Here is a 23,614-nt window from a genome sequence, read left to right as displayed (position 1 = left end):
GCTCTCTGACCCTCGGACTCTTTGCTTCCTGACTCCTGGCTTCTGGACCCCCGTTCCTGCTCCCACCTTGCCATCTTGCCCCCGGTCCTGACGTTCCCTGCCGGGACTTTGTTTGCCCGTGAACCAGACCTTGACACAGTCACAGAAATAGGGTGGGTCCTGAAAGCACACATTTCAGGTATCAAGTGCCAGGGTAAAGAGGTGTGTCTTCAGCATCTGCTGAAAGTTGTATATAGTGAAGGTGCCAGATGCAGCTCTGAGACGAGAAAAGGCCACAACGTCGGGGCTGCCACAGAAAATGCCCTCTCTCAGGCCGCCACCACCATTCCCAAACTTCTGAGGGCAGCAGAACCACCAAGAAGGCTTCTCAACGCCTGAGCGAGTTAAGGGAAGAAGGGAGGTCTTTTCTTTCAGACAACCTTTGACAGCCAAGTGGCTGGGATAGGACAAATGAGGGATGTTGTTGCCCCACGCTGGTTGTAAATTCCCAGAAAGATTGGATTAGTTATTGTTGGATGCAGTTCACAGGACTGGATGGCAATAAGCGTCTTACCCAAGATAGCAAAATAGATACAGTGGTACCTCGGGTTAAGAACTTAATTCGTTCTGGAGGTCTGTTTTTAACCTGAAACTGTTCTTAACCTGAAGCACCACTATAGCTAATGGGGCCTCCTGCTTTCGCTGTGCTGCTGGCGTGCGATTTTTGTTCTCATCCTGAAGCAAAGTTCTTAACCTGAGGTAATATTTCTGGGTTAGCGGAGTCTGTAACCTGAAACGTATGTAACTTGAGGTACCACTGTATAAGGTGGAGCCCGAAACACCAGCCCCCTCCAATCAATTCCCTTTTTTTGTGTAATTTACTCACAGACACTCATTTCTCTCGTAGATCCCTCCCACAAAATAAATCCCATTTACTTGACTCATTTTAAAGCCCCCTTGAATCATCTCGCTCCCTGTAAAAGAATTTATGAAAAACAAACATGTATTAGCTATATCTTTACATTGGGGATAAAGGGGATAAAGAAAAAAATACTACCACATAATTCTCCACCCTTGTCCCACAGTTTATTTCTGTTCAGCATAACTGGTGTCACCCAGCGTTTATGGTGGTTTTAGTTTTCAAGGTGTTTTAGTTGGCATGAGGGTCACTGTGTGCGCTGTTTGTCGGTATGCATTAAAATAATAGATTTAATTCTACTTCATTTATTTCAATTCTGAACTGCTGCACAGGATGTTATTTGTAATAAAGTTGTGTTTGCATTCAGTTCTGTACTACTAGGTTTGAAAAATGTGTTCATTTATTTATTATTAAAACAAGCTCATTTTTGTGGGGAAAGATAATTACAAGGAAAGATGTCTCATTAAGCACAACTATTTCTAAAGTAAGATATATATTTTTATATTAGTCAAGTATGAGGCCTTTTATGAATTTCATTTGCCATCTATATATCCAGGGATCTTTGATCCTAATGCTTTTAATGATATTTATTGCCATATCCGCATAGCAACATATTATTAAAGCATGAATTAATAAATTAGGAAGCCCTGTTTTAAGTTTGACTTTATTGAGGCAGAATACAATTTAGAAATGCTTAGTTACAAAAGGAAGCAATGGTACCTATGCCATTAAATGAAAGTTGAAGAATTTGCATTTGCTGGGAACATTTATGTCAAGAAGGAATAGCACATCATTTTAGATACTGGAACACTAGCACTCAGCTGGCAGGTTCAATGATGAAGCAGTTGCTCGTGTTACACAGGCTTGAGTCAGATAATTAATAAATATGCTCCTTCTGCGAATATTCAGAAAAACAAGCTGAGAGAGTAGACTTGCCCCAGATGTGAGCAAAACTTCCCAAATATAAAGAACAAGTAGGATCTGCAACAAAAGGATATTGTGTATCCCCAGGACTGAGTCAGTTCTGGGGTCTAGCTGGACAGGCATGTCTCTTCCAGATCACTATAATAAGCTTTTAAGTGCTTAATCAATACAACTCCTTCGCTCTTCCCATTTTCCAGCTTTCTTTTCCAACATGACTCCGTTGAGCAACCTCAGTCCACATTGAGCCATAAGTTCCTCCCCTCCTTTAATTACTTTTTAAATTCAAACATCTGCATATCTCAGAAGTCCCCTGAGCATGGCCAGAGTGGTTTCTTCAGTCTGTGAATTGTGGCTCTGTGAGGGGAATAGATATTTCCTAACTCTCTTAACAAAATGCACTTCCCAGGATTCTTTGGGGAGAGGGGAAGCCATTACAGTTAAAGTGGTACAACACTGTAAGAAGCATCTTAAATGTAAATGAAAGCTGCAGATGTGGCCTTTGAGTAGTGTCTAAGTTTTACTCTGAGAAGACCCATTGAAATTAATGGACCTTACATAGGCATGTTTATTAATTTCAGTAGATTTACTCTGAGTCAGTATATAAGCAGTAGCCGCTGAGGTGACTTCCAGATATTGCTGGTCTACAGCTCCTATCATCCTTGACCACTGGCCATGCTGGGGCTGATGGGACATAGGAGTCCAAGGACACATGAAGGGCACCACATAGCCTATTCTAGATAGATAGATAGATAGATAGATAGATAGATAGATAGATAGATAGATAGATTAATAACAAACTCAGGTGGATCAAGCAAACCAGTACCACCCACACCTGAAGTAACAATTTCTTACATAGAGTAGTATTCAACAATTGTTGAAGGTGATCTGCAGTCTTGGGCTCTATGTTATCCAAACAAGTAACGTGAGTTCTACATTTGCCCACTTGAAGCGATTCTGTAGAGTTCAAAAGATGAAGGTGAAATAAGAGGATACTGACAGTTGGTAGAATCAGTTGGGAACCAAGAGCTGGTTCTAGATCTGCTGAAAAGCTCATGTAGTTGTGAGGAAAGAGCGATGAGGAAATCCTTTACAACTGGAATGGGAACCTGTTACCCTTCCAGACATTGTTGGGCTGGAAGTCTACCAGCCATGGGCATTGATCTACCTCTACCTCTAACATATATTGGCAGGGGGGACGGGACCCAGAGGCAACATAGGTGGGGTGGGGCAGAGTTGAGAATTTGTATTTTGAAGACCTGTGAGTAGAATGCATCACTTATCCTGAACATAATACAGCAGCCTTTCAGATATTTCATTATTATACTCTTAATACTGAATTGCTAGGTTTGGTATGAATGTAGTGTTGGTGTTCTTAATAAGTCTCACAGACTTGGCATCAGTGAAACTGCACACAGGAATAAAAATAAGAGCTGGGGCAAGGCATTGCTTCAGAAAGGGATTCATTCCATTCAGTGAAGTGAATATGCAGATTCTACTTACCCTGTAGGTTCCAGGGTGAGTCAAGAGATTATTTATCCTGAAAGCATCAATTCATTGCATACTATCCACTAAAAATCAAAGTGCCCCCTTGCTCACCATAGGTAAGTAGGAATTAATAGAATGTCCTCATTCACTTTATCAAATGGAATGAATCTTCTACTATCCAAGGATGGTGTTTAAGAAAATGCATATGAGCTTCATTCTGGATTGTACCCAGCATCTGTGAGTTTATAGATCAGCTTTACTTTTTGTGTATTTAAATTACCATTGAGAAACTTCCTCAGGAGTGCACATACTTCTTAAAGGAAGAAAAAGAAAAGTTACAGGAAGAGAAAAATGAAAGAAGGCAGGGTATTGTGACAATAAACCAGAGGGGGAGCAAAACCATCCCACCAGAAACAGCCTTTCCTGTCATTCATAACTAAGTATTGCCTCTGGAAAGGTCAGTCAAGGCATTGCTAAATGACAAAAGTGATAGAAATAGGCCCATCTGACCAAAGGTAAGAAAGAAAGAAGGGAGAGGAGCAAAGAAGAAAGATCAATGTGAGAGTTTTATTTTTTGTCTTTTGCCTCTATGCTTGGCTTTTTGAATGTACCCTGCCAAGGAATGGCCACTTCCATCAAATACACAGTTTTGTTTTCACCTGTTACAATAACTTCACAGCACACCTACTGCCTTTTAGTATATTTTTATATGATTATTACATGTGGGACAAGCTAGGCAGGAAAACATAAGAAGAGCATATTTGGGCAGTGAAAAGAAACAAATATTTGTAGAATGGGGTAATAGGTTTAAACTGTGGAGAGAAATGAGGCAAGTCTTATGATTTTAAAACAGCAAAAAAGAAAGAAGGGGGCCGAAATAATAATTTGAGTTGCTTTTAATGTTTTCATTCCACACATATTACAATATGGCTACTTTGAGTACGTCCTTGCAAGAAGTATTAACAGTTTTTCACGAAGGTACGTTTCCTTCTAAATGATTTGCATTCGGTTATGATTCCATTTATGATCAAAATGGGCAGCAGTGCAGAGGCACAGATCCAGCATCTCATTTAGATAAGGATGGCACTTCCCTCCTGCCTTTAATCCCAAGGACCGGGTGAAGATGTTGCCAGTAACATTTTGCTCCTTGCCCCATGGATTGCACAGATAGGACAGTGTTTCCTGCTTTGATTTCCTGCACTTGACTTCGCCCATAGCCAGTAGAGGCTGAGTTCTTAATTTTATTTTAATCCAAGGCAGCATTTTTAAATATATTTCAGCTTCTTCTTCTTCTTCTTTTTTTAAAAAAGGAAAGAACACTGCATAAACAAACAGAAAACAGCAGGACAAGTGTTGTGACCTTCTAGCAAAAAACTGTATGGCGTGCATAAAAGCCCACTGCATTAGACAAGGAGAAAGGGGGAGGGAGAAGGAAGTGGGTAATTATTTGAAGCAGTGCTCTTACTGTTGTTGGAATGAGACAGACTAACAGTGGCAGCAGTCATTTTGCTGAATCAAAGTCCATGTTAGTCGCATTATACACTGCCACAAAAGGTTGTTAAGGCTGGTATTAGCATGTACCACTGAGGACATTGGAAGGACTCGATCTGTCACACTAAATCGCCTTCTTGCCCTCAACCATTGAAGTCTCCAGCTCCTCTGACATGTTCTTTCATTAATGGCCTGGCCTTGACAACTGATCCTAATTGCCTCTGAACCACACTTCATGTATTATTGGTGTCTGCCTGCCCTGCTTCATGTCAACAAGCTGCAGCATGCGCAGGGTGTACCCGGTGCCTTTTCTGAAAGGGTGCTCACATAGTCATTTACCTCTGAGGGTTTGAGCCTCACTGGGAATGAAGTACAAAGCTAAAGATCTCCCTGTCTCTTCTTACTAATACTTTAATGTGGCTCTCTGCTATGTATTTATTAGGCATGTACAAAGACTCAGTAACACATCAAACCGATTACGCAAGATTCCCTTTAAAGCCTGGCATGCAAATGCTAAATCAAAAGTTGCCCATATTTGAGCTGCTGCTTCAAGTCCGTGTCTTGAAAGCTTGCTCACCTAGAAAGGAAGTATGAGTTGTGCTTCGTTTTTCGGAAGAAGTCGTTGAGCTCAAATTTAAAGTAGCAGCCCAAGAGGAATCATATCTGTGGCATTCAGAACAAACCTTCACCATCAGCTGCACTGGCTAATGAAAGAGAAATGTTCGTTTCTTCCTCGTGGCTTAAAATATTGAGGGCTTCTAGTTTTCTATATGCCTTCTTTTACACTACCGAACAAAAAATAAACTCGATATGAAGTTCATTTTCACCTGGACAAGAGTGTTGCTTGAAATAAAACTGATCACTAATGAAGAAGTAATTAAGAAGTTAGATTGTTTTGTAGAGTTCTGCTGTTTTAGAATTCTGATGATAATAAATTCAGCTTTGTAATAGGGATAGTTTGTTTAAAGAACAGGAAAGTTTTAACCACAATGTAACATTTCTAGGTACGTAAGTTGTTTTGGTGTTTTTGTCTTTATTTCCCGTGTGGCTGTAAGGAAAGATTTTCATTGTTGCTGCTTTCTTAGAAAAATTATGTTGCACATTTCTCTCTCTCTATATATATATATACTGTATATATATTTGTGTATGTGTGTGTATATATGTGTGTGTGTATACAAACAGTGTTATTTCAGTCTTTCTGTCCCAACAAACCATTTCTTCTCTCACCCACCTCCAGCTGAGGATGCATTTAAGGCATGCAAGTTCTGCCAGTGATGATGTTGCTAATGATTTAAAAATAAATAATAAAATTCCCCTGATCTTTGGTTCTAGGTATATTTTAGTCTAATCTGGCCGGTAATATTCATGCCACTAACATCATAATCATGGTTATTGCTGCAAATTGTTTCATTTTTGAGTTTTAATGTTATAAGTAAATTATGCCATGGGATAAAATATATGTATCTCTGGGAATTAAATATGTTTGTTTCTGCTAGATGGGATTTGAATATGATGTCTGACCAGCTTCTTTTGTGTAGTAATACTGCCACCTTCTGAATCGACGAGGAATTGTCTGATGCTCATGTTTTCTTGGAGACTTTTTTCAAGAAATGCCTTGCAGGTTGACTGTTTGCTTTGAGCCAGCAGCATAACATCCCAAAGTCAAAAGTGTTTGAGACTGGAAATCGCCTGAATCCTATCATTGAAATGATTGCTTCAAAAGCCACTATGGGAGACGGTTTAACTTATCAGCAAAGCTGCATTCCCAATGTGACAGCCTGACAGCCTAGGAGAAGTCAGCAGGAAGACTCAGTGGGCAACATTTGTTTCAGAATACTGTTCTAAAAATAAAATACCCTTTAACTCCGAGACCACAGCATAATCCTTGGCGATATTTTATTATGTGCTGAAGCAACAACAAAAAGGACCACATGGATCCTGAATTAATTCTGAGCAGGAAATTCAATAGCAGAAAAGGTTGGATGGTGGTTGTAGGGCAGAGGTGGCCACAGCTGGGATTAGAAGATGGGGGGTGGGTGGGTTTGCAAACATTCTTTCACCATCATTCAATCAGACAACGTGCCCTTCAGCAGAACAGCAAACCCTCCCGATTCTCTCGAATTAGGAAGATTAGCATGAAGCGCATAATGCAGGATGATGGAATTTGTCATAATTTGCATTGTCCTGGAAAGATTCGGTTTGATAGAGCAATGCGTCTCAGAGCATGTCATGTCCCACGGGCAGGTCATGGAGGAAGCTTGGCAGAAATAATTTTGTGATATGTGCATCAGTTGTAAATGCCTCACAACCAATTTGTCACACACACACACACAAGTGGAGGTCAGAGGAGTTGAAAGAGGTGGGCATTTGCCCAACACGTAGAGAAGCTTGACTTCAGGATGATAAGCCCAAAGTGTGGCACTGTAAACAGTTTTGATGTTGACGGTTTGTACATGCGTAATATACACAAATGCACTCTACGCATTTGACTAGATGCCTTCCATATGCCTTCCTTGTGCAATGTGAAAGGTTTTTATTAAAATGAGCCTTTTGAATTTTTGTGCGTGTGAGAGAGAAGCACTTGATTTACTGTGCGTTATTATTGTGCCATTTATTTCTTGCAGAAATTACTAGATATATGCACATCAGGAGGGCTTTTCTGAGCGATTGCTCCTGACCTTGATAATGTTCCCAAACTGCAGATCGAAAAGGATCATCAGCATGTACTTGACAAAACGGACATGACAGTGTTACTTATCTGCTGCGGCATTTCTGAAAATGGGCATGTAGAATTCAGACAGGCAAGGGGAGCATGTTTATTTACAGTAGTATAGCAAGGAAGAAAAGGTCCAATGTTGTCAATTGACTATTGTTTGTTTATGGCCCAGCTGACAATGATGCCGCTATCTTTGATATTTAGAAATTTCTTCTACCCAATAGCATTGCAACTAGTGTTCATGGGTTGTTGTTTACCATTTCAATATCTGCTGCTGCTTCTTCGGGATGATATTTAGTGATGTTTCCTTTATTTGTCTGTCTTCATACACTTCAAACAAAAGATTAATGTTGGCGGCTCACTAACACTGATCTTTTGTGACAGTTGAGCATTTGCAATTTGAAGGGCTAATACAAAAAAAATAGAAATAAAAAGGAGGGAAATGAACGTAATAGCTTTTAAAACACAAATTCCTAAATCGTGGGACTCAGTGTTTCTTGTCAGTTTAAAAAGGATGGCTGTTCTGTCTTTTCTTTTCTTTTCTTTTTTTGGTACGGATATAATTGTAGAATTCAGGTTCTTTAAAAACCCAATTACCTTAGGGCACAACTCAAGATGAATAAATCTTTCAACACACTGTATCTGGGAACATGATACATGAGAAACTAATAATGCTGTGCCATTAGAACTAGATCAAGAAGAACTATGTAAAGTTTTTGTTAGCTTTTTATTTATTAGATTGTGCACCATAGAAGTGGACTTTAATAATGTTCAGGCCATTATGAATCAATTTTTGTTTGCAAAGTAGCCCTTACAATAGACTTTTTATAAAATGCTAATCTTGATTCTATCTTTATCAACAGTATAGTTTTCATTTATGTTGGGAAAACTTATAGGCTTAAGGGAGATGTGAATTGTGTGGCAGTACTCCAGAATAAATATTATTTTAGTAAAAGTCTCAAGATAACATACTTTCATACGTGTGTGAAACATTTTTAATTAGGTTGTGACATGTCTTTATTGTTAATCATATATGCTCTAATAATGTGCTATGAGCCATAGATTACACAAAACAATGTGTTTTGAACTTCAGATAACATAATTATTATTTTTTCTTAGAAAAAAAGTATTAGGTTTTTTTAAGGTAGAACCAAAAAGCCTGTAACTTCTAACACCTGTTGCATTTCTAGTCAAAAGAAGTACATACTAACATCTATTCACATTGCATTTTTTGCTTCCACACTGAAGCTGCAGGAGGTTCTTAAGCATTTTAAATTAATAAGCACAGTGTTACTTGACAGATGAAACCCAGAGCCGTGTTACGTTGTATCATAATAGCAGTGCAGGTACAAATCTGTCTGTCTGTCTATTAATCAATAGAATTGGCCAAAAAGACCCTTGGCTGCAGAATAATTTGGATTTCAGCATTATTTAACCATTATCTTCCAGAATATATTTTCTGTCTGAATAAGCACTGTGATAAAAACACATTGGAACTTTCTGGTTTGGGATGAAGAGGGGTAACAGGACTCCAACCCACATTTTTTCTCCATAAGATAGGTATAATATGGACCTGCATTATAAGTTTGACAATGAATGAAGTGATTATGCAGCTGTTGCAAACTAAAAGTGCTGTTCACATGATGAATGTGCTGTATATTCCTTCCAGTACAAACTGTGCAGAAAATAGAAGAGGATGGAAAGCTATGGAATGAAAAAAAATCTCAGTGCATTTTCTCATGCTAAAAAGCCATAATGTTTTAGATCAGTGCCTTTGCCGATAAACCTCCAGTCAGTGAAAATATAACTATATTTTCATTACATATTTGTAATACCAAAAGAAATTTGGGTGCATGATATAATCAGTCAGTCACAGCATGTGATCAATGAATTATTTAATCAACTTCCATTGATGCTTAGTTGCATTTCCTGTCTTAATGACTCAGGATACTTATGTTTTATTTCTTTGAAATTGTGTACTAGTTCTGTGTTAGCTAGAAAAATAACAGCGTGTACTTTTGTGTTAAAAGACATTACATCTGTTTGTACTTTTGCTTAAACATTGCATTTGTGTATTTGCCAGTTTCTGTGTACTTCTGAAAAGTTTTCCCCGCAAACTTTGTATTTCACAGTTGAGCTGCCCTTACTTAAGGCCAGATACTTAACCATTAGTTCTAAGTGGTTCCAATTTTGTGGATGCTTCAGGCTCACAGGGGAAGCAAGCAACGTCCAGTTACAAGTCCAAGTCAAGTAAGGAGGATACAGGACCTTGGACAGCTGCAAGAGAAGTTGTCTTTCCAGCAAGCTAGAACCAACTGCAGGATTATATGGGAATTGATGCTTTTGAATTATGGTGCTGGAGGAGACTCTTGAGAGCCCCATGGACTGCAAGATGATCAAACCTATCCATTCTTAAGGAAATCAGCCCTGAGCGCTCACTGGAAGGACAGATCCTGAAGCTGAGGCTCAATACTTTGGCCACCTCATGAGAAGAGGAGACTCCCTGGAAAAGACCCTGATGTTGGGAAAGATGGAGAGCGCACAAGGAGAAGGGGATGACAGAGGACGAGATGGTTGGACAGTGCTCTTGAAGCTACAAATATGAGTTTGACCAGACTGTGGGAGGCAGTGGAAGACAGAAGTGCCTGGCGTGCTCTGGTCCATGGGGTCACGAAGAGTCGGACATGACTAAACAACAACAACAACAAGGTGAACTTTTGTAGACTCTGCCTTCCTGGAGGAGCTGGCTGACTAGTTAAAAGACCATGGCCTTATCTGGTAGCCATTGGCACCTATGAAACGTGAAAAACAGACACAGAAGAGTCAGAGAATGGTTGCAGGGCTATGTAACCTGAACGTCATCATTATCACAGTCATCCACCATGCATTGCACTGTCTCTAGGTCATGAGTCAAGACAAGTATGCTGTTTGTGTTCCCATCACACATTCAGTGCAAACACCGATGAGGTGTGTTTTCATATTTGTATCTTCCAAAAGCCCTTGACAAAAATTGCCAACCGACCCAAGTTCCTCCTCGCATGCTAGAAATGTTTGTGCCCTTTACCTCAGTGGGTGGCCAACCTATGACCTTTGTTGACTCCCCAACTCCCATTATCCCTGGGTCATGCTGGTTTGGACTGATGGGAGCTAGAGTCCCAACAATAATGTTTTATCATCTGTTTGCCACCTTGGGCTTCTCTTGGGATGAAGGTTGGGATATAAATTTAATAAATAACAATAAGAACACCTGGAGATCACAGGTTAGCAACCACTGCTCTACCACCATATACACAAGGTCTCATTTCTGCATCACCACCTTATGATGGTGGAATGCCTACCCATCGTCTTTCCATTATCATGCAAAAAAATAAACAAACACTCAAGTCATGATAGTGAAAACAGGCTTCAAATTTGTCACCAAAGCCTCTTATGAAAATATAGCAATTGGGAGAAATTTTCTGAGTGGATACCCTTGTAGGAAAGCAGCCTAGCCTGCTTTAAAGAGAGACAAACTGATACTCTTGCAAATAGATCTATCCATGAGGAATGCGGCCTGGCCTACTGTTCAACATTGTAGGCTGCAAAGATGTCCTGTGAATAAATCTGATTCTGAAAGAGTCAGCCAGCCCACTATAAAAAGCAGCAGGTTAGTCTCTGCATCCAGGGTCATAATTCACCCTTGGAGGAAGACAAAAAAAAAATATAAAAAAAATTAGCAAGGGACAACTATGTCTAGTAGATAAAGATCACATGTACCTTCTTATCTTTTCTAAATGCTGAAGTTGAAAGCTCGTGAATTTGAGTAGTGTAATAAAAAAACAAAAGGCAACATGCCAATCGTTCCAGCTTACAAAACCAGAGATTTGCCAAAAGCAAAAGTCCAGTGACAATGCTTGCATGCTGTGGCAGAAGGATAATAAAGTATTATGTTGTATGTCAAAACATATTTGGTTGTTCATTTCTGCCCCTTCCTTACTAGCTAAAGACTTAGAAACAGTTTTTTTTGATCCCTTCCAACCTGTGTGCAGCAACTGGAGAACTGCTCCACCTATTTATTTTAGGTACCCAAATTAAATTCTCTGTTCCCATCAGACTTCAGCTGAACATGAAGTAGTTATCAGGAGTGTGAGTGGGCCTCAAGATTCACTCTGTATCTGCATTTGGGTGCTTAAGCTGAGATTCCTGCAGTGCCAGGAGCTGAACTAGATGACCCTTGAGATCCCTTACAACTTTATGATTTTGTGTGCATTTTCTTTATATAAAAAAAATCCAGTGTTTGAGAAGCACTGTGCTCTCTCCATTTAGATCTGTGTTTCAGGTTCTGAGTCACTCTGCTGAAGCTCTGTCTTCTCCATTCACTATTATGAGGAATCTAAAAACAGCTACAGTGGTGCCCCGCAAGACGAATGCCTCACAAGGCAAAAAACTCGCTAGACAAAAGGGCTGCTTCGCAAGACGAATTTCCCTATGGGCTTGCTTCGCAAGACGAAAACGTCTTGCAAGTTTGTTTCCTTTTTCTTAACACCGTTAATACAGTTGCGACTTGACTTCGAGGAGCAACTCATAGAACGCGGTGTGGTAGCCTTTTTTGAGGTTTTTGAAGACTTTGGTGATTTTTGAAGCTTTTCCAAAACTTTCCCGACACCGTGCTTCGCAAGACGAAAAATTCGCTAGACGAAAAAACTCGCGGAACGAATTAATTTCGTCTTGCGAGGCACCACTGTATTATTGTTTCCCCATTTTGACCAAAGTGAATGAAATGCACAGGAGCTCCTCCAAAATCAATAAAGCCCTGCCAAATTGCAGGTAAATAGGTCCAGGGACTTTTGTGGGGGGAATAAAAGGAAATCACCTTCTTCTATAATTCATATAAATTTCACATTTTTGAGGTGGAGGGGCTGGGGTTTATTTTGCTGTTTCATACCTTAAAATAATTAAGAGGTGGCTAAGTGGGGTGTATTCTTGCTTAGACATTTTTAAAACTTCACAGCTTCACACCAGCCTTCTCCTTTTGGTGGTTGGTTATGTCTTTTAAGTGTAATACTTTCTCTACAGAGTTTTGAAGAGCTCTCAAGATTTTTGTTAAAGGGGAGCAGTGTAGCTGAAATTAAGCTTTTGATTTTAAAAGAAAATTACCCACTGCTGTGCTTTAACAAGAGTTGCGGAAGCGGACTGCAGAATCAGCCAAATTTTTCTCATTATTTGTTACACTCGCACAAAGCTCATCCTGCTGGTTTTGGTATCTGAAGTTGTTGAGCCGTTAGAACTTGATGTTGAATTGGTGTCTCCCCCCACCCCCACCCCGCTAAGTTTTAAGAATGTTTGGTACATTTGGAAGGGTGGGGACTCCAGAAGTTCTTGAACAAGAGACAAAGCCGTCCATGTGGGTGAAATGGCAAAACACGTCAAGTAAGAAGAGCACAGTCTACTAGGATATTTTGTCGTGATCATTCTATAGAAATGTCAAACAGCACATTTTAACAGTCCTGCTCCACTGTGCTCCAGAATGGCATTGCCATGTGCGTAACTCACACCAAAGAACTGAGAAAAGTTTCTCACATCCTGGAAAATCAAGTGCTATTTTTTACCCTTTTAAATGGTGCACGCCCAAATTATGTATGATCTACCATAATTTGATATACCGATTCAGGAACTAGTGATTTTGACAGGCAGTTGAAATACAAATTAGTTTATAGGTGTAGCTGTGCCAGTTTTCTGGTTTTTGCATGCAGGCGTTGGGAAAACCTTTTTTGGAGGGTGAGCTTTTATTGTTAGCCTGTTACATGGTTAATGTCTGAAGTGCCTCTTAATGTACAGATGTGTTAAGAGTCTAATAAGTCTGGAGTTAACATCACACAATAAAGTCTATTTTGAATGTGCTTATTCTCTCCACCCCCTCCCCTTTTGAACTCACTTGGAATCTCATAGATGCTAATGAAGCAATAAAGTGGGAGTTTTAACAGAGATTGAATGTTAAATAAAAGCATTCAAAAAGAACAATATCCTGTAAGAGTCCTATTTCAGTGCGACATGGCCTTCCTCTCTAAACTACGTTCTGCTCTTGACCAGTTTATCTGTATGAGTATATGACCCTGTCAGCTCAAAAAGAGCTGCAGAGATTTGATGATGCAATAACTAGCTATCCCATAACTTACAGCAAATGAGATCTCAAGAATGCTTAAGATTGTGGAGAAATGCTGTCCTGATTTTGCAAGCTTTTCCTTTCAATACGCTCTTGCACATTTGATACATTTTCCTTTTTGGTTAGTACCCAGAGATGTATATATGCTATCACACAATTGATCTTGGTTTTGTTTGGAGAATGCTGTTTGTCCAGATGATACTGTGTAATCTAATACTGGGCATCTAGTTTTCAATCAAAGGATGTTGATATTTAATTTTCCTTAATGATGGCAACCTTTCAAAACTCATTCTGTGGTTTGAAAGACCCAAGTGGAAGGTTTGTGTGTGTGTGTGGACTTTGGAGGTAATGATTAGCTGTCTTTAATTTTATCCACCAAAATATTCCTTCATTTGCTCCCAATCATTCTTTTCTTTCTCTTTCACCTGTGTTTCCTGCTGTCACTCATGAAGTATTTAATGGATGTTATAGTAGAGTTAGTTGGAAACTCATTCTAAGGCAGCGTCTTTTTGTCTGAACACAGTGAAACAGCATTGCCTGCATATGCAAACATTATTTTGGCCCTAAAGGTAAAGGGACCCCTGACTATTAGGTCCAGTCGTGACCGACTCTGGGGTTGCGGCGCTCATCTCGCTTTATTGGCCGAGGGAGCCGGCGTACAGCTTCCAGGTCATGTGGCCAGCATGACTAAGCCACTTCTGGCGAACCAGAGCAGTGCACGGAAACGCTGTTTACCTTCCCGCCAGAGTGGTACCTATTTATCTACTTGCACTTTGACGTGCTTTCAAACTGCTAGGTTGGCAGGAGCAGGGACCGAGCAATGGGAGCTTACCCCGTCACGGGGATTCGAACCGCCGACCTTCTGATTGGCAAGTCCTAGGCTCAGTGGTTTAACCCACAACGCCACCCGCGTCCCTTAGGCTTCAGTAAAACAGTTGTGGAATTTTCATCCTATATATTTTTCCGCCTTCCTTTTAGTTTGGCCCTGTGCTGACTTTTGCTTCCTCCCAGCCTTGTCATTGGATCTTACCAGCAATATGCAGCAAAGAGGGAGTTTTTCTCTAATGAATTTCCCTAGGCACATAACAGCATAGAAATTATTGCAAGCCTTTTCTTCTTCTGAGCGTATGTGACCCCTAGGTTGGTTGCTGAGCATGGATTTCAATGAAGATAGTGTTAGTGGGGGAGAATAGGAACACAGCTGAAGTGTGTGGAAGACAGTGGGTGAGTGCTTATAAATACAAGTGTGTGCAAAAGTACATGTGTTTCTGAAGAGTGATATTGTTCAGGAAAATGGACGTCAAATGTCCCTCCTTCCATCTTTCCTTTCCATATGTTCTGATGCCGTAATGGGTAGAATAGGTGCCTTCAAACAGAAGACCATTCTCTGTAAGTTGAGGCACATGGGGTGGTATTCAGCTACAGGGTCACATCAACCCAAATATTTTCATTTGCACAGCAGGTCTTTCATCCCTTTCCTCCTCCTTTATGTGCCACACGTCCTCCTCAAATCTGCTCCAGGGGGTTGGGGAAACCTCTAGAACAGATTTAGGGGGTTCATGGGTGAGGAGAGGGGGAGAGCATTCTGCTGCGCAAACAGAAATCCTTGTGCTGATGGAACGATCACTTGGCGCCAGGTTGGATTCCACCCCCGGCCATCCTGCTTAGCAAACGTCATATAACCTTACTTGTAAACCAGTTCTGAGTGTTCACAGTATTTTAGTTCCATTCTGTGTGAGCTTTGGAAGATGTTAATCCTTTTAAATGTGTTTCTTTAAGTCTGAGTTAGAAGTAAAGGAAATCTCATGCATTTCCCCTCAAATTTTCAGCATAAAATGCAATGAATGGTAGGTCGTAAATATGTAATTAGAGCCCATGGCAGGGTGGTTTTGCAATCAAAGCAGAGCTGGAACTGTGTTTTGATGTGAACAGAACTCGGGAGAAAACTTTAAAAAGAGTGTGACAATTCGGAGCCATTTGGTGAGTGAGATCCAGCTTGGCAGGAAGTAAGCTGGTCAGATAAACAGTGGAGCAGGTAGTGCATTATCAAAGTAGACTCTGAGGAATCAGCCCTGTACTGTGGCAGATGCGAACCACATTCTCAAGTTAAATCTTTAAATTCTTCTAATACTTTGCCAGCCCTTTTGAAATGGGGAAGTGCAGGTTGAAATGTACAATCCTGTAGAGAGCAAAGCAGAAGGCAGATAACTTAGTTATGGATTCTAGCCTTTTTAATCTATTTGAACACTCTTAATAGGGATTTTGTTCTTGCAAAGAAGCCAGTGAGACCTTTTGCCCATGTTGTCTGTAGCTACATTTTGTATTTTTTATATATATAATTTGTCTCGAGGAACAGATTTCCCCCTTTATTTTCTACATATCTATTCCCAGTCATGGGCAGTAAGGCCATCAACATGCTATTGTGAACATGTTTACAGGCCTTGGCAAAAAGGTGGTATATAAATCCAGTAAAGGTCAAGGACCCCTGGATGGTTAAGTCCAGTCAAGGGTGACTATGAGGTTGTGGCCCTCATCTCGCTTTCAGATCAAGGGAGCCGGCGTTTGTCCACAGACAGCTTTCCAGGTCATGTGGCCAGCATGACTAAACCGCTTCTGGCACAGCGGGACATCGTGACGGAAACCAGAGAGTACGGAAATGCCGTTTATCTTCCCGCTGCAGTGGTACCTATTTATCTACTTACACTGGTGTGCTTTCAAACTGCTAGGTTGGCAGGAGCTGGGACAGAGCAACAGGAGCTCACCCCATCACGGGGATTCAAACCGCCAACCTTCTGATCGGCAAGCCCAAGAGGCTCAGTGGTTTAGACCACAGCGCCACCCTCATCCAATAGTACTGGCCATCAAAGCTATTTTCTAGCTCCCTTGTAGGGAGGCAGAATGCCTCTGAAAACTAGGTGCTCAGAATCACAAGGAGAGAGAGTGCTGTTGCACTGCGGTCCTGCTTGCATGCTTCAGCAGGCATTTGGTTGGCCCCTATGAGACCAGGATGTTGAACTATATGGGCCTTTGCCCCCTGATCCTGCTGCGCTCTGCTTATGGTCGTATTCTCCTTATTCCTTCATGGATAGACTGCCTGGGAAGTGTACGTTAAATAGTAGTTTACCTGAACAAGATAAACAGAATTTAGTTATGATAGGAATATAGGGATCTACTTGGGCACTAAAGTAGTGTGTATGCAGACACCTTAAATAAGAAGTTGCAGATCCTTCTCCCCACACAGATCCACTGTGTGTATGCAGGACTGATGTGTCCTAATATTCAAAATTTGCAACTAGTTGGGTTGGAGATGAGAAAACATGTATACCACCCACCTCAGCACTGTCTCTCCCCCCATGGCTGGTGGGGATTTAATTATTATTTATTTAATTTTATGATTAAAAAACCTATATGCCACCTAATTAAAATAAAAGAAAGGCAGCTGGGAAATCAAATAACAAAGAGACAAAATCAATCACAATACCCAAATTAAACCCGATCACAAAATCAGGAGGTTAAAAACCAAAAAGAGATTTAACAATTTCGTCAAAATAAAACACCAGGTTAAGCCAGAAAAAATATTAATCAGCTGAAGACCGTTTTTCAAAAGCAACACATCATTGTCGGTTGTCAAAAGCAATGGTGTCACGACCCTGGAGTCCAGCAGTTGCCTGCTACAGGAACACCAGCTAAGGAGGCAGGCTAGGTTTCTGTCTCTGAGCCTGAAGGTGGTGATCAGGGGGCTTCTGATGCTGAGGCTGGCAGCAGGAATCCATTGAATTAGGTGCCCCAGCACCAGGCCCATAGAACCAGAGCCAGGACTTTCAGGCACACTTTTCCGTGGGCTTGAGCAACAGAGTGCTTCTCCCACAGTACCTTGTCGTTTGAGCATTGCAGAATGTGCAAGAGGTCATGGAACACAGGAAAAACCCTCTTCAAGCCAGTGGCTTGGCCCTTTAAGAGACTCTAGTTCTCCCCCCCCCCAAAAAAAAAGGGGTCTAGGAGAAGCTCAGGAGACATTAGAAGTCTGCAAAATCTGCTCACTCTGTAGTGTTTGTGAGTGAGCTGTGCTGCTAAAAGAACATGTTCAGAATCACACAGTTCCATATTTGTAATTTTAATATACCCATTAAAACAGGAATTAAACAAGCATACGACTCCTTGAAATTCCTCTGACTCATTCCATCTGTAGATGAGAACTGCTGCGGAGTTCAGAATTTTAATAATAGTAGTGTTAGTGCGGATGGCAACTGACTGAATGTCCAGAATGAAGGCATGGAATCTGTTTTTCAAAACTTATATTGAGCATTGTTCATCTAATACGGGTTATCAACGTCAGTTGTTTTCTGGCAGACACTTAAAAGGCACGTGAAAGCTTTATTATCTGCCAGTTAACTTTTGCTCTCTGTTTCATATATTTTCAATAAAGAAGGGAATTTTAGTCATGCCAACTGAACTCTGACAAATGTGTGTGCACTTAGATGATAGATGGATCTTGGTCCCCGGGTGAAAAAACATAACGAAGTTAGGAAGAGAGAACTGTGTTTTATTTGGTGTTAACATTTTTTACTGATTTGGCAGCCATGTATTTCTCTTGTAAAGAAGAGGCATTCAAATGTCTGGCGTGAACACTTCACAGTTCTTCCTCTGCCCCCTTCCCCATTTTCAGGCTTTGCCATTTCCCTCATGCAAAAGATTCTGTCAGATCACCTCTTTGTGTTTTAAGAAGTGCTGAAAGACTTACCAGTTAGGCCTCAGTGAACTGAGGCAGCTCCATCTTTCTGTTTCATGTAGAGTAGCAAATTCCAGATAAATATTTTCCAGTAAGTAAAATAATAATAATCATAAAGGGTGGGGGGGTGGGAATGCGCTGGAATTGTTCGATGTGAAGAATTTCAAGCAGAATTAAGATAACTGCTAGAATCTTGAGCTGGATTAGCTGTTTGTGAAAACAAGTTACTTCATTTGAGGGCAAATCACATAACTCCTTGTAGCATGTTTTCTTGACCCTAAGCTTCTATTTCTTCTGACAGTTCTGTAGTGTAAAACAGTCTTTTTGTGAGCATAAGATACCTGCATGGAGGAACATATTTTTTCTGCACACTTAGGCTAAAATTATTAATAGAGCATATTTTGTTGATATTCATGGAGCTTTCTATCAAGATTTGGTACACTTTAAAAAAAAAAATCAGGTAGAGACCATTTCCATTGAACTCCTTAATAAGTATACTTCAGAGCTCAGCCATGCAATCATAGTTACAGTAGCAAGGAAAATACAGTTGTGTGCGTAAGTAGGTTGCTTTTTTACCATGGTTACACTAAGATGACTTCTTGACACTTAAAAGAGAGCAATTTAATACCTTGAGAAACTACTGGGGGGGGGGACGTGCAAATGAAACAAAGTACCGTATTTTTTGCTCTATAAGACTCACTTTTTCCCTCCTAAAAAGTAAGGGGAAATGTGTGTGCGTCTTATGGAGCGAATGCAGGCTGCGCAGCTATCCCTCTTGCTGTTCTGGCTTCTGAGATTCAGAATATTTTTTTTCTTGTTTTCCTCCTCCGAAAACTAGGTGCGTCTTGTGGTCTGGTGCGTCTTATAGAGCGAAAAATACGGTACTTAACAAAAGTTGGTGCCACTCAGTTGACTAGTTCATATGTCACGCTAAACCAAACCATGTAACGTAACCCTGGTTACAGCTCATGGTTAACGTGGACAGCGTTAAACTAAGGACCTGGATTTGATTGGCATGATAAGCTCGGGGCACCAGCAAAAAGGGAGGAAAGTGGATGTGAGCTTCTTTCCCGGAGCGCATGTGTTCACACTAAGCCAAAGTTAGTGAATTAAGCCACCGTTACAGAGCCACTTTACATAATACATTTGTGCAAGTGCTTAGCAGGAGTAATAGCACGTATTTTGATCCAAAGATCACAGTGATATATGGCATCTTCAGGCATTTGGGCCTAAATGAAGAAAATGTAGAAGTCCCCCGTCCCCCGCCCCAGTTTGCCATGAACACCAGTTATTGTTGGACTACAACATCATTCCTGTTCACTGACCCTGCTGACTGAGAGTTAGAGGCTAACTACACCAGGAGAGACACAGTCTCCCCCATCCCCGATTTAAAGCATTTATATCCCAGTCGCCACTCAGAAAGGCTCTCAGAATAGCTTACGTATCAATACAAACAACACAGTCCTTTCTCTCAAACTGAAATCTACAAAAGGCATGGCACAAAAGGGAAAAGGGATGGGGAAGGAAAAAGAAACCAAGGAAAAGAGGGGGTTGCAAAGCAATGTCTGTATTTCAGATTTCAGCCCCCTAAAAAAAATTTAAAATAGCAGTAGTCGTAAGGAAAGTTTGAGAAATGTGAGAATCAACATGAATGTAAGAATATGAATCAAGATCCCCTTCTGTATGAAGGCAACATTTGGGAAATTGGGAATAATCCTTTAAATTCCAGCAAGCACTAGTTAGAATAAGAGATATCTTAACACTAAAATAAAATGTTAATGTTTTAAATCTTAAGTCTTATTACTTTCAACCCACCAATCCAAGAAGCAATTTGCAAGCTTTAATGTAACTGCAAGTTCAATCTAATTCTGGACAGTGGCACAGCTGAACTAATACCACTCCGCTATCTGTAATAGAAATATAATACCAACAGAGAGAAATAATCACTTCTATTGTTCTACCAATTAATATGTAAAGTGAAAAGCACTGACAAAAATTATAAATCCTTTGCAAAATCTGAAGAGAGTAAATCACTGGGATGATAATACCAAATCATCTTGAAATGCTATTATGGGAGGATTACACATGGTACAAATTAGAGATATTAGCTTTGATAGCTTCCTCAAAGGATAGAATGTCACATGATGGCTACTGGGCACCTTTAGAAAGAAACACAGAGGCTCTAGCTGTTGTATATATGCAAAACGTAATGCCCGGTTCAGGGGAAAATACCTTTCCATTAGTGTGCTAACAAAGAACAAATCAGACACACACACACACAGATGGTACATGAGCAGTTGTGTCTTTGTGCACCCATGGATCCAAGCCATAAAAAGTTGAAGTTTGGCACACAGGTAGTCCAACACACCCTGACAAGCAGATGCTATAAAATGGAACCCTTTTGTCGTCAAACTTTGAAATTTGCCTTAACAACAGCAGACAGCTCTCTAGCAAAGAGCCAATCAAGGCATAAATGCTACAATTCAAAAAGTTATCAAGCTGCAAGGAGTGGGGAGGGAAATGTTTTGTAGCAGAAGAAACAAATACTAGAATGCAAATTTTATTTATGTACAGTGTGTGGCATCTAACTGTGCTGATATGTGACTGGAACGGAGTTCTGCCCTTCATCTCCTCCCACTATGGCTTGGGAACATAAATAACACTGTCACCCAGAAGAGGAATAAGGTTTGGAGCATGGAGCTGGGTGTGCAAAAATGCCTGTTGTACACTTGCAAGTTGTGAACAACTCCAGCAAAACATGCTGCTGGCAGTAAGAATGCAACCGTGAGCACATTTACTTGAAAACAAACGCTCTCGACGTCATAGCACTTCCAAGTAAACATGCTTAAGAGAGGGATCAAAGTTTAATGTGTGTTTTTCGGCTTCTAATGATAGAAGTATGTTCTCTGTAATTGCAAGAGCTAACATTACGGGTGAAATAGGGTGGGGGGAAATATGTTAAATAACTGCTATTGTTAGCAACACGTGGCCACTTCTACATTTGCCTCTGCATAGGTGACCGATAAATTTTAGTCATACAGTGGTACCTCGGGTTAAGTACTTAATTCGTTCCGGAGGTCCGTTCTTAACCTGAAACTGTTCTTAACCTGAAGCACCACTTTAGCTAATGGGGCCTCCTGCTGCTGCCACGCCACTGGAGCACGATTTCTGTTCTCATCCTGAAGCAAAGTTCTTAACCTGAAACACTATTTCTGGGTTAGCGGAGTCTGTAACCTGAAGCGTATGTAACCTGAAGCGTATGTAACCCGAGGTACCACTGTACCTAGATATCAGAAGATTTCACTGTCTTGTATCTAAACCCCACTACACCGATAGTCTTGGGAACTGTTGCAACTGCTCCGTGTAGTTTCAAGGCCTTCATTGGAGCTTGGTTGTTTGTCCTGCTCTGAAAAGGGAAATGGTGTCAGTTTAGTTGGGTTTGTGGATTGTAGCAGAAGTTACTACTTGGGTGCCTAAACTTGTGTCGATAACTTGTAGATATTTTCCATAGTCTACACAAAGATTTTCAAGATAATTAAATGTGGGGAAGTGCATTTCAAATATGCCATGTAGATACTTTGCTTCCTTTTGCTTTGGTATTTATTTGCTGGCCACGAGTGTTTACTCGATATTGAAACACAGGAAGCATAAACTAGTGTTGTTTTTCATTTTGGCTTATTTTTAATGCCATTTACAGATCCTGGAACTAAGGCCAGAAAAATGAATACTACCTTGTCTGTCTGTTTGTAGCGTAGTTATGCAAGTGTGGAGTTATAAACCTTGGCTGCAAACTAAATAGCAAACGGATTTTTCATAAGGCCAAAAATTACTGTGGAAATAATTTCTGAGATGCACAACTTTTCCCACTGCTCTTTTAGAATAACAAAGGAACTAGGTCAGGGAAATTTAGGATATTTTAGAGTACATACAGTATTATATTGTTTGCCAGTACCTAATTTACAATTACAGAGCTCCATGAATATTGAAATGATTCAGCTTCCCATTATAAATGTATGTGGCAGTTTGGTTGTTGATCAGTTTATGAAGTTAATGCAAATGAAACTGTCTTCCTGTCAGCATTTGAAATATATAATGCAGTCATGTTGTATATTCAGGGACAGGCCATTGACAGTCAATTAACAAGTTTGATTGGTATGTCAACTCATTCTTTTGAATTGTTAATAGTATGTTAATAGCATTCATTTCTTTGTGCAGTCCCATTTGCAGCTTCACAGTTACAGCTATTTTTTAATAATTCTGAGTAACCTAAAATAGTGCCTTAATAATAGATTATTAAACACCTGTCTGGTGTAGCTTAGGGAGGTTTTTCTAGACTGGGAGTTTGCAGTGTATCCCTTTGATATTCAAATCAACAAATGATAGCCTTTTTATTCAAAACGTAAGTTCTTTTGATGGTTAGCTTGTTAAGAAATATTCAGCTCCAGTCTGACCTGATCTGGTTTCCCATGGAAAAGATCTGATGCTGTTTGAAGGTTCATAAATGTAATGCCAATGACAATTTGTTGTTGACGTTTTGCTGCCTCAGCCTTCAGATGCTCCTGGTTGATGTGCCGCTTTAGCTTCACCAAATAATGCTTGCAGGTAAATGATCTTCTGATTTATCAGATAGTTTCAAAGCAAAGAGTTCTCTTCTGTGGTCTGTAGTCATGGTTTTTCAGGCTTGGAGGGGTACTTTAAAAGGCACATCAAAGTTGACAGTTGAATCTTAAGGCAAGGAATGATGGGAGATGGGAGAATTGTGGGAATATTTTTAGTGAATAACATATTACCGAGTGTTTTGAAGACCTTCAAAGGTCTATCAAACCAGTTCCCCATAGCAGATTTATTTCCACCTTTTAAAAATATATGGGATACACAGGTTAACTCTCAGTTTCCTGGGTAAGCTGCTGAGCTATTGACATATATATGTTACATGCCAATGTTTTATACAATACATTTCTTGTTCAGGCATTCACTCACCTGCTTAAAAATTCCCCATAGCAAAACTTCAAGCACCAGTTAAATGAAGACACCAATCAAGCCTTTTCTTTGAATTAATTTAGCTATTGATTTACAAAAGCAGAATGAATAGATTGCAAAATAAGCAATCATATCACTCTATTAACTAGCAACTGTAATTCCTAGAACATTTATGTTTTGGTGTTTCCCTGTACCCCATCATTGCTTTCATTTCTTTTTTATAATTAGGATGTCAAAATTCCTGGTTTG

At 40.2% G+C, this 23,614-nt stretch overlaps 1 protein-coding gene across 5 annotated transcripts in view; it reads left to right on the top strand.

Annotated features, from left to right (window-relative positions):
- DPH6 (diphthamine biosynthesis 6) overlaps positions 1-23,614 on the top strand; it is a 239,730-nt gene that overhangs the window by 133,005 nt on the left and 83,111 nt on the right. The window contains exon 13 of one of the 5 annotated variants that reach the window (XM_081208462.1): positions 6,295-6,739. The exons of the other annotated variants lie outside the window; for them this stretch is intronic. Coding sequence (XP_081064588.1) covers positions 6,295-6,318 — 24 coding nt within the window. The 3' untranslated portion in view covers positions 6,319-6,739. Of the gene's footprint in view, positions 1-6,294; positions 6,740-23,614 lie in introns of those variants that run through there. 5 annotated transcript variants of the gene reach the window in all.

This window comes from Podarcis bocagei (genome assembly GCF_964188305.1).
Source record: "Podarcis bocagei genome assembly, chromosome: 1".
Classification (NCBI taxonomy): Eukaryota; Metazoa; Chordata; class Lepidosauria; order Squamata; family Lacertidae; genus Podarcis; species Podarcis bocagei.
Note: the sequence above shows the minus strand (reverse complement) of the source record. Positions and strands in the feature narration are given on the sequence as shown.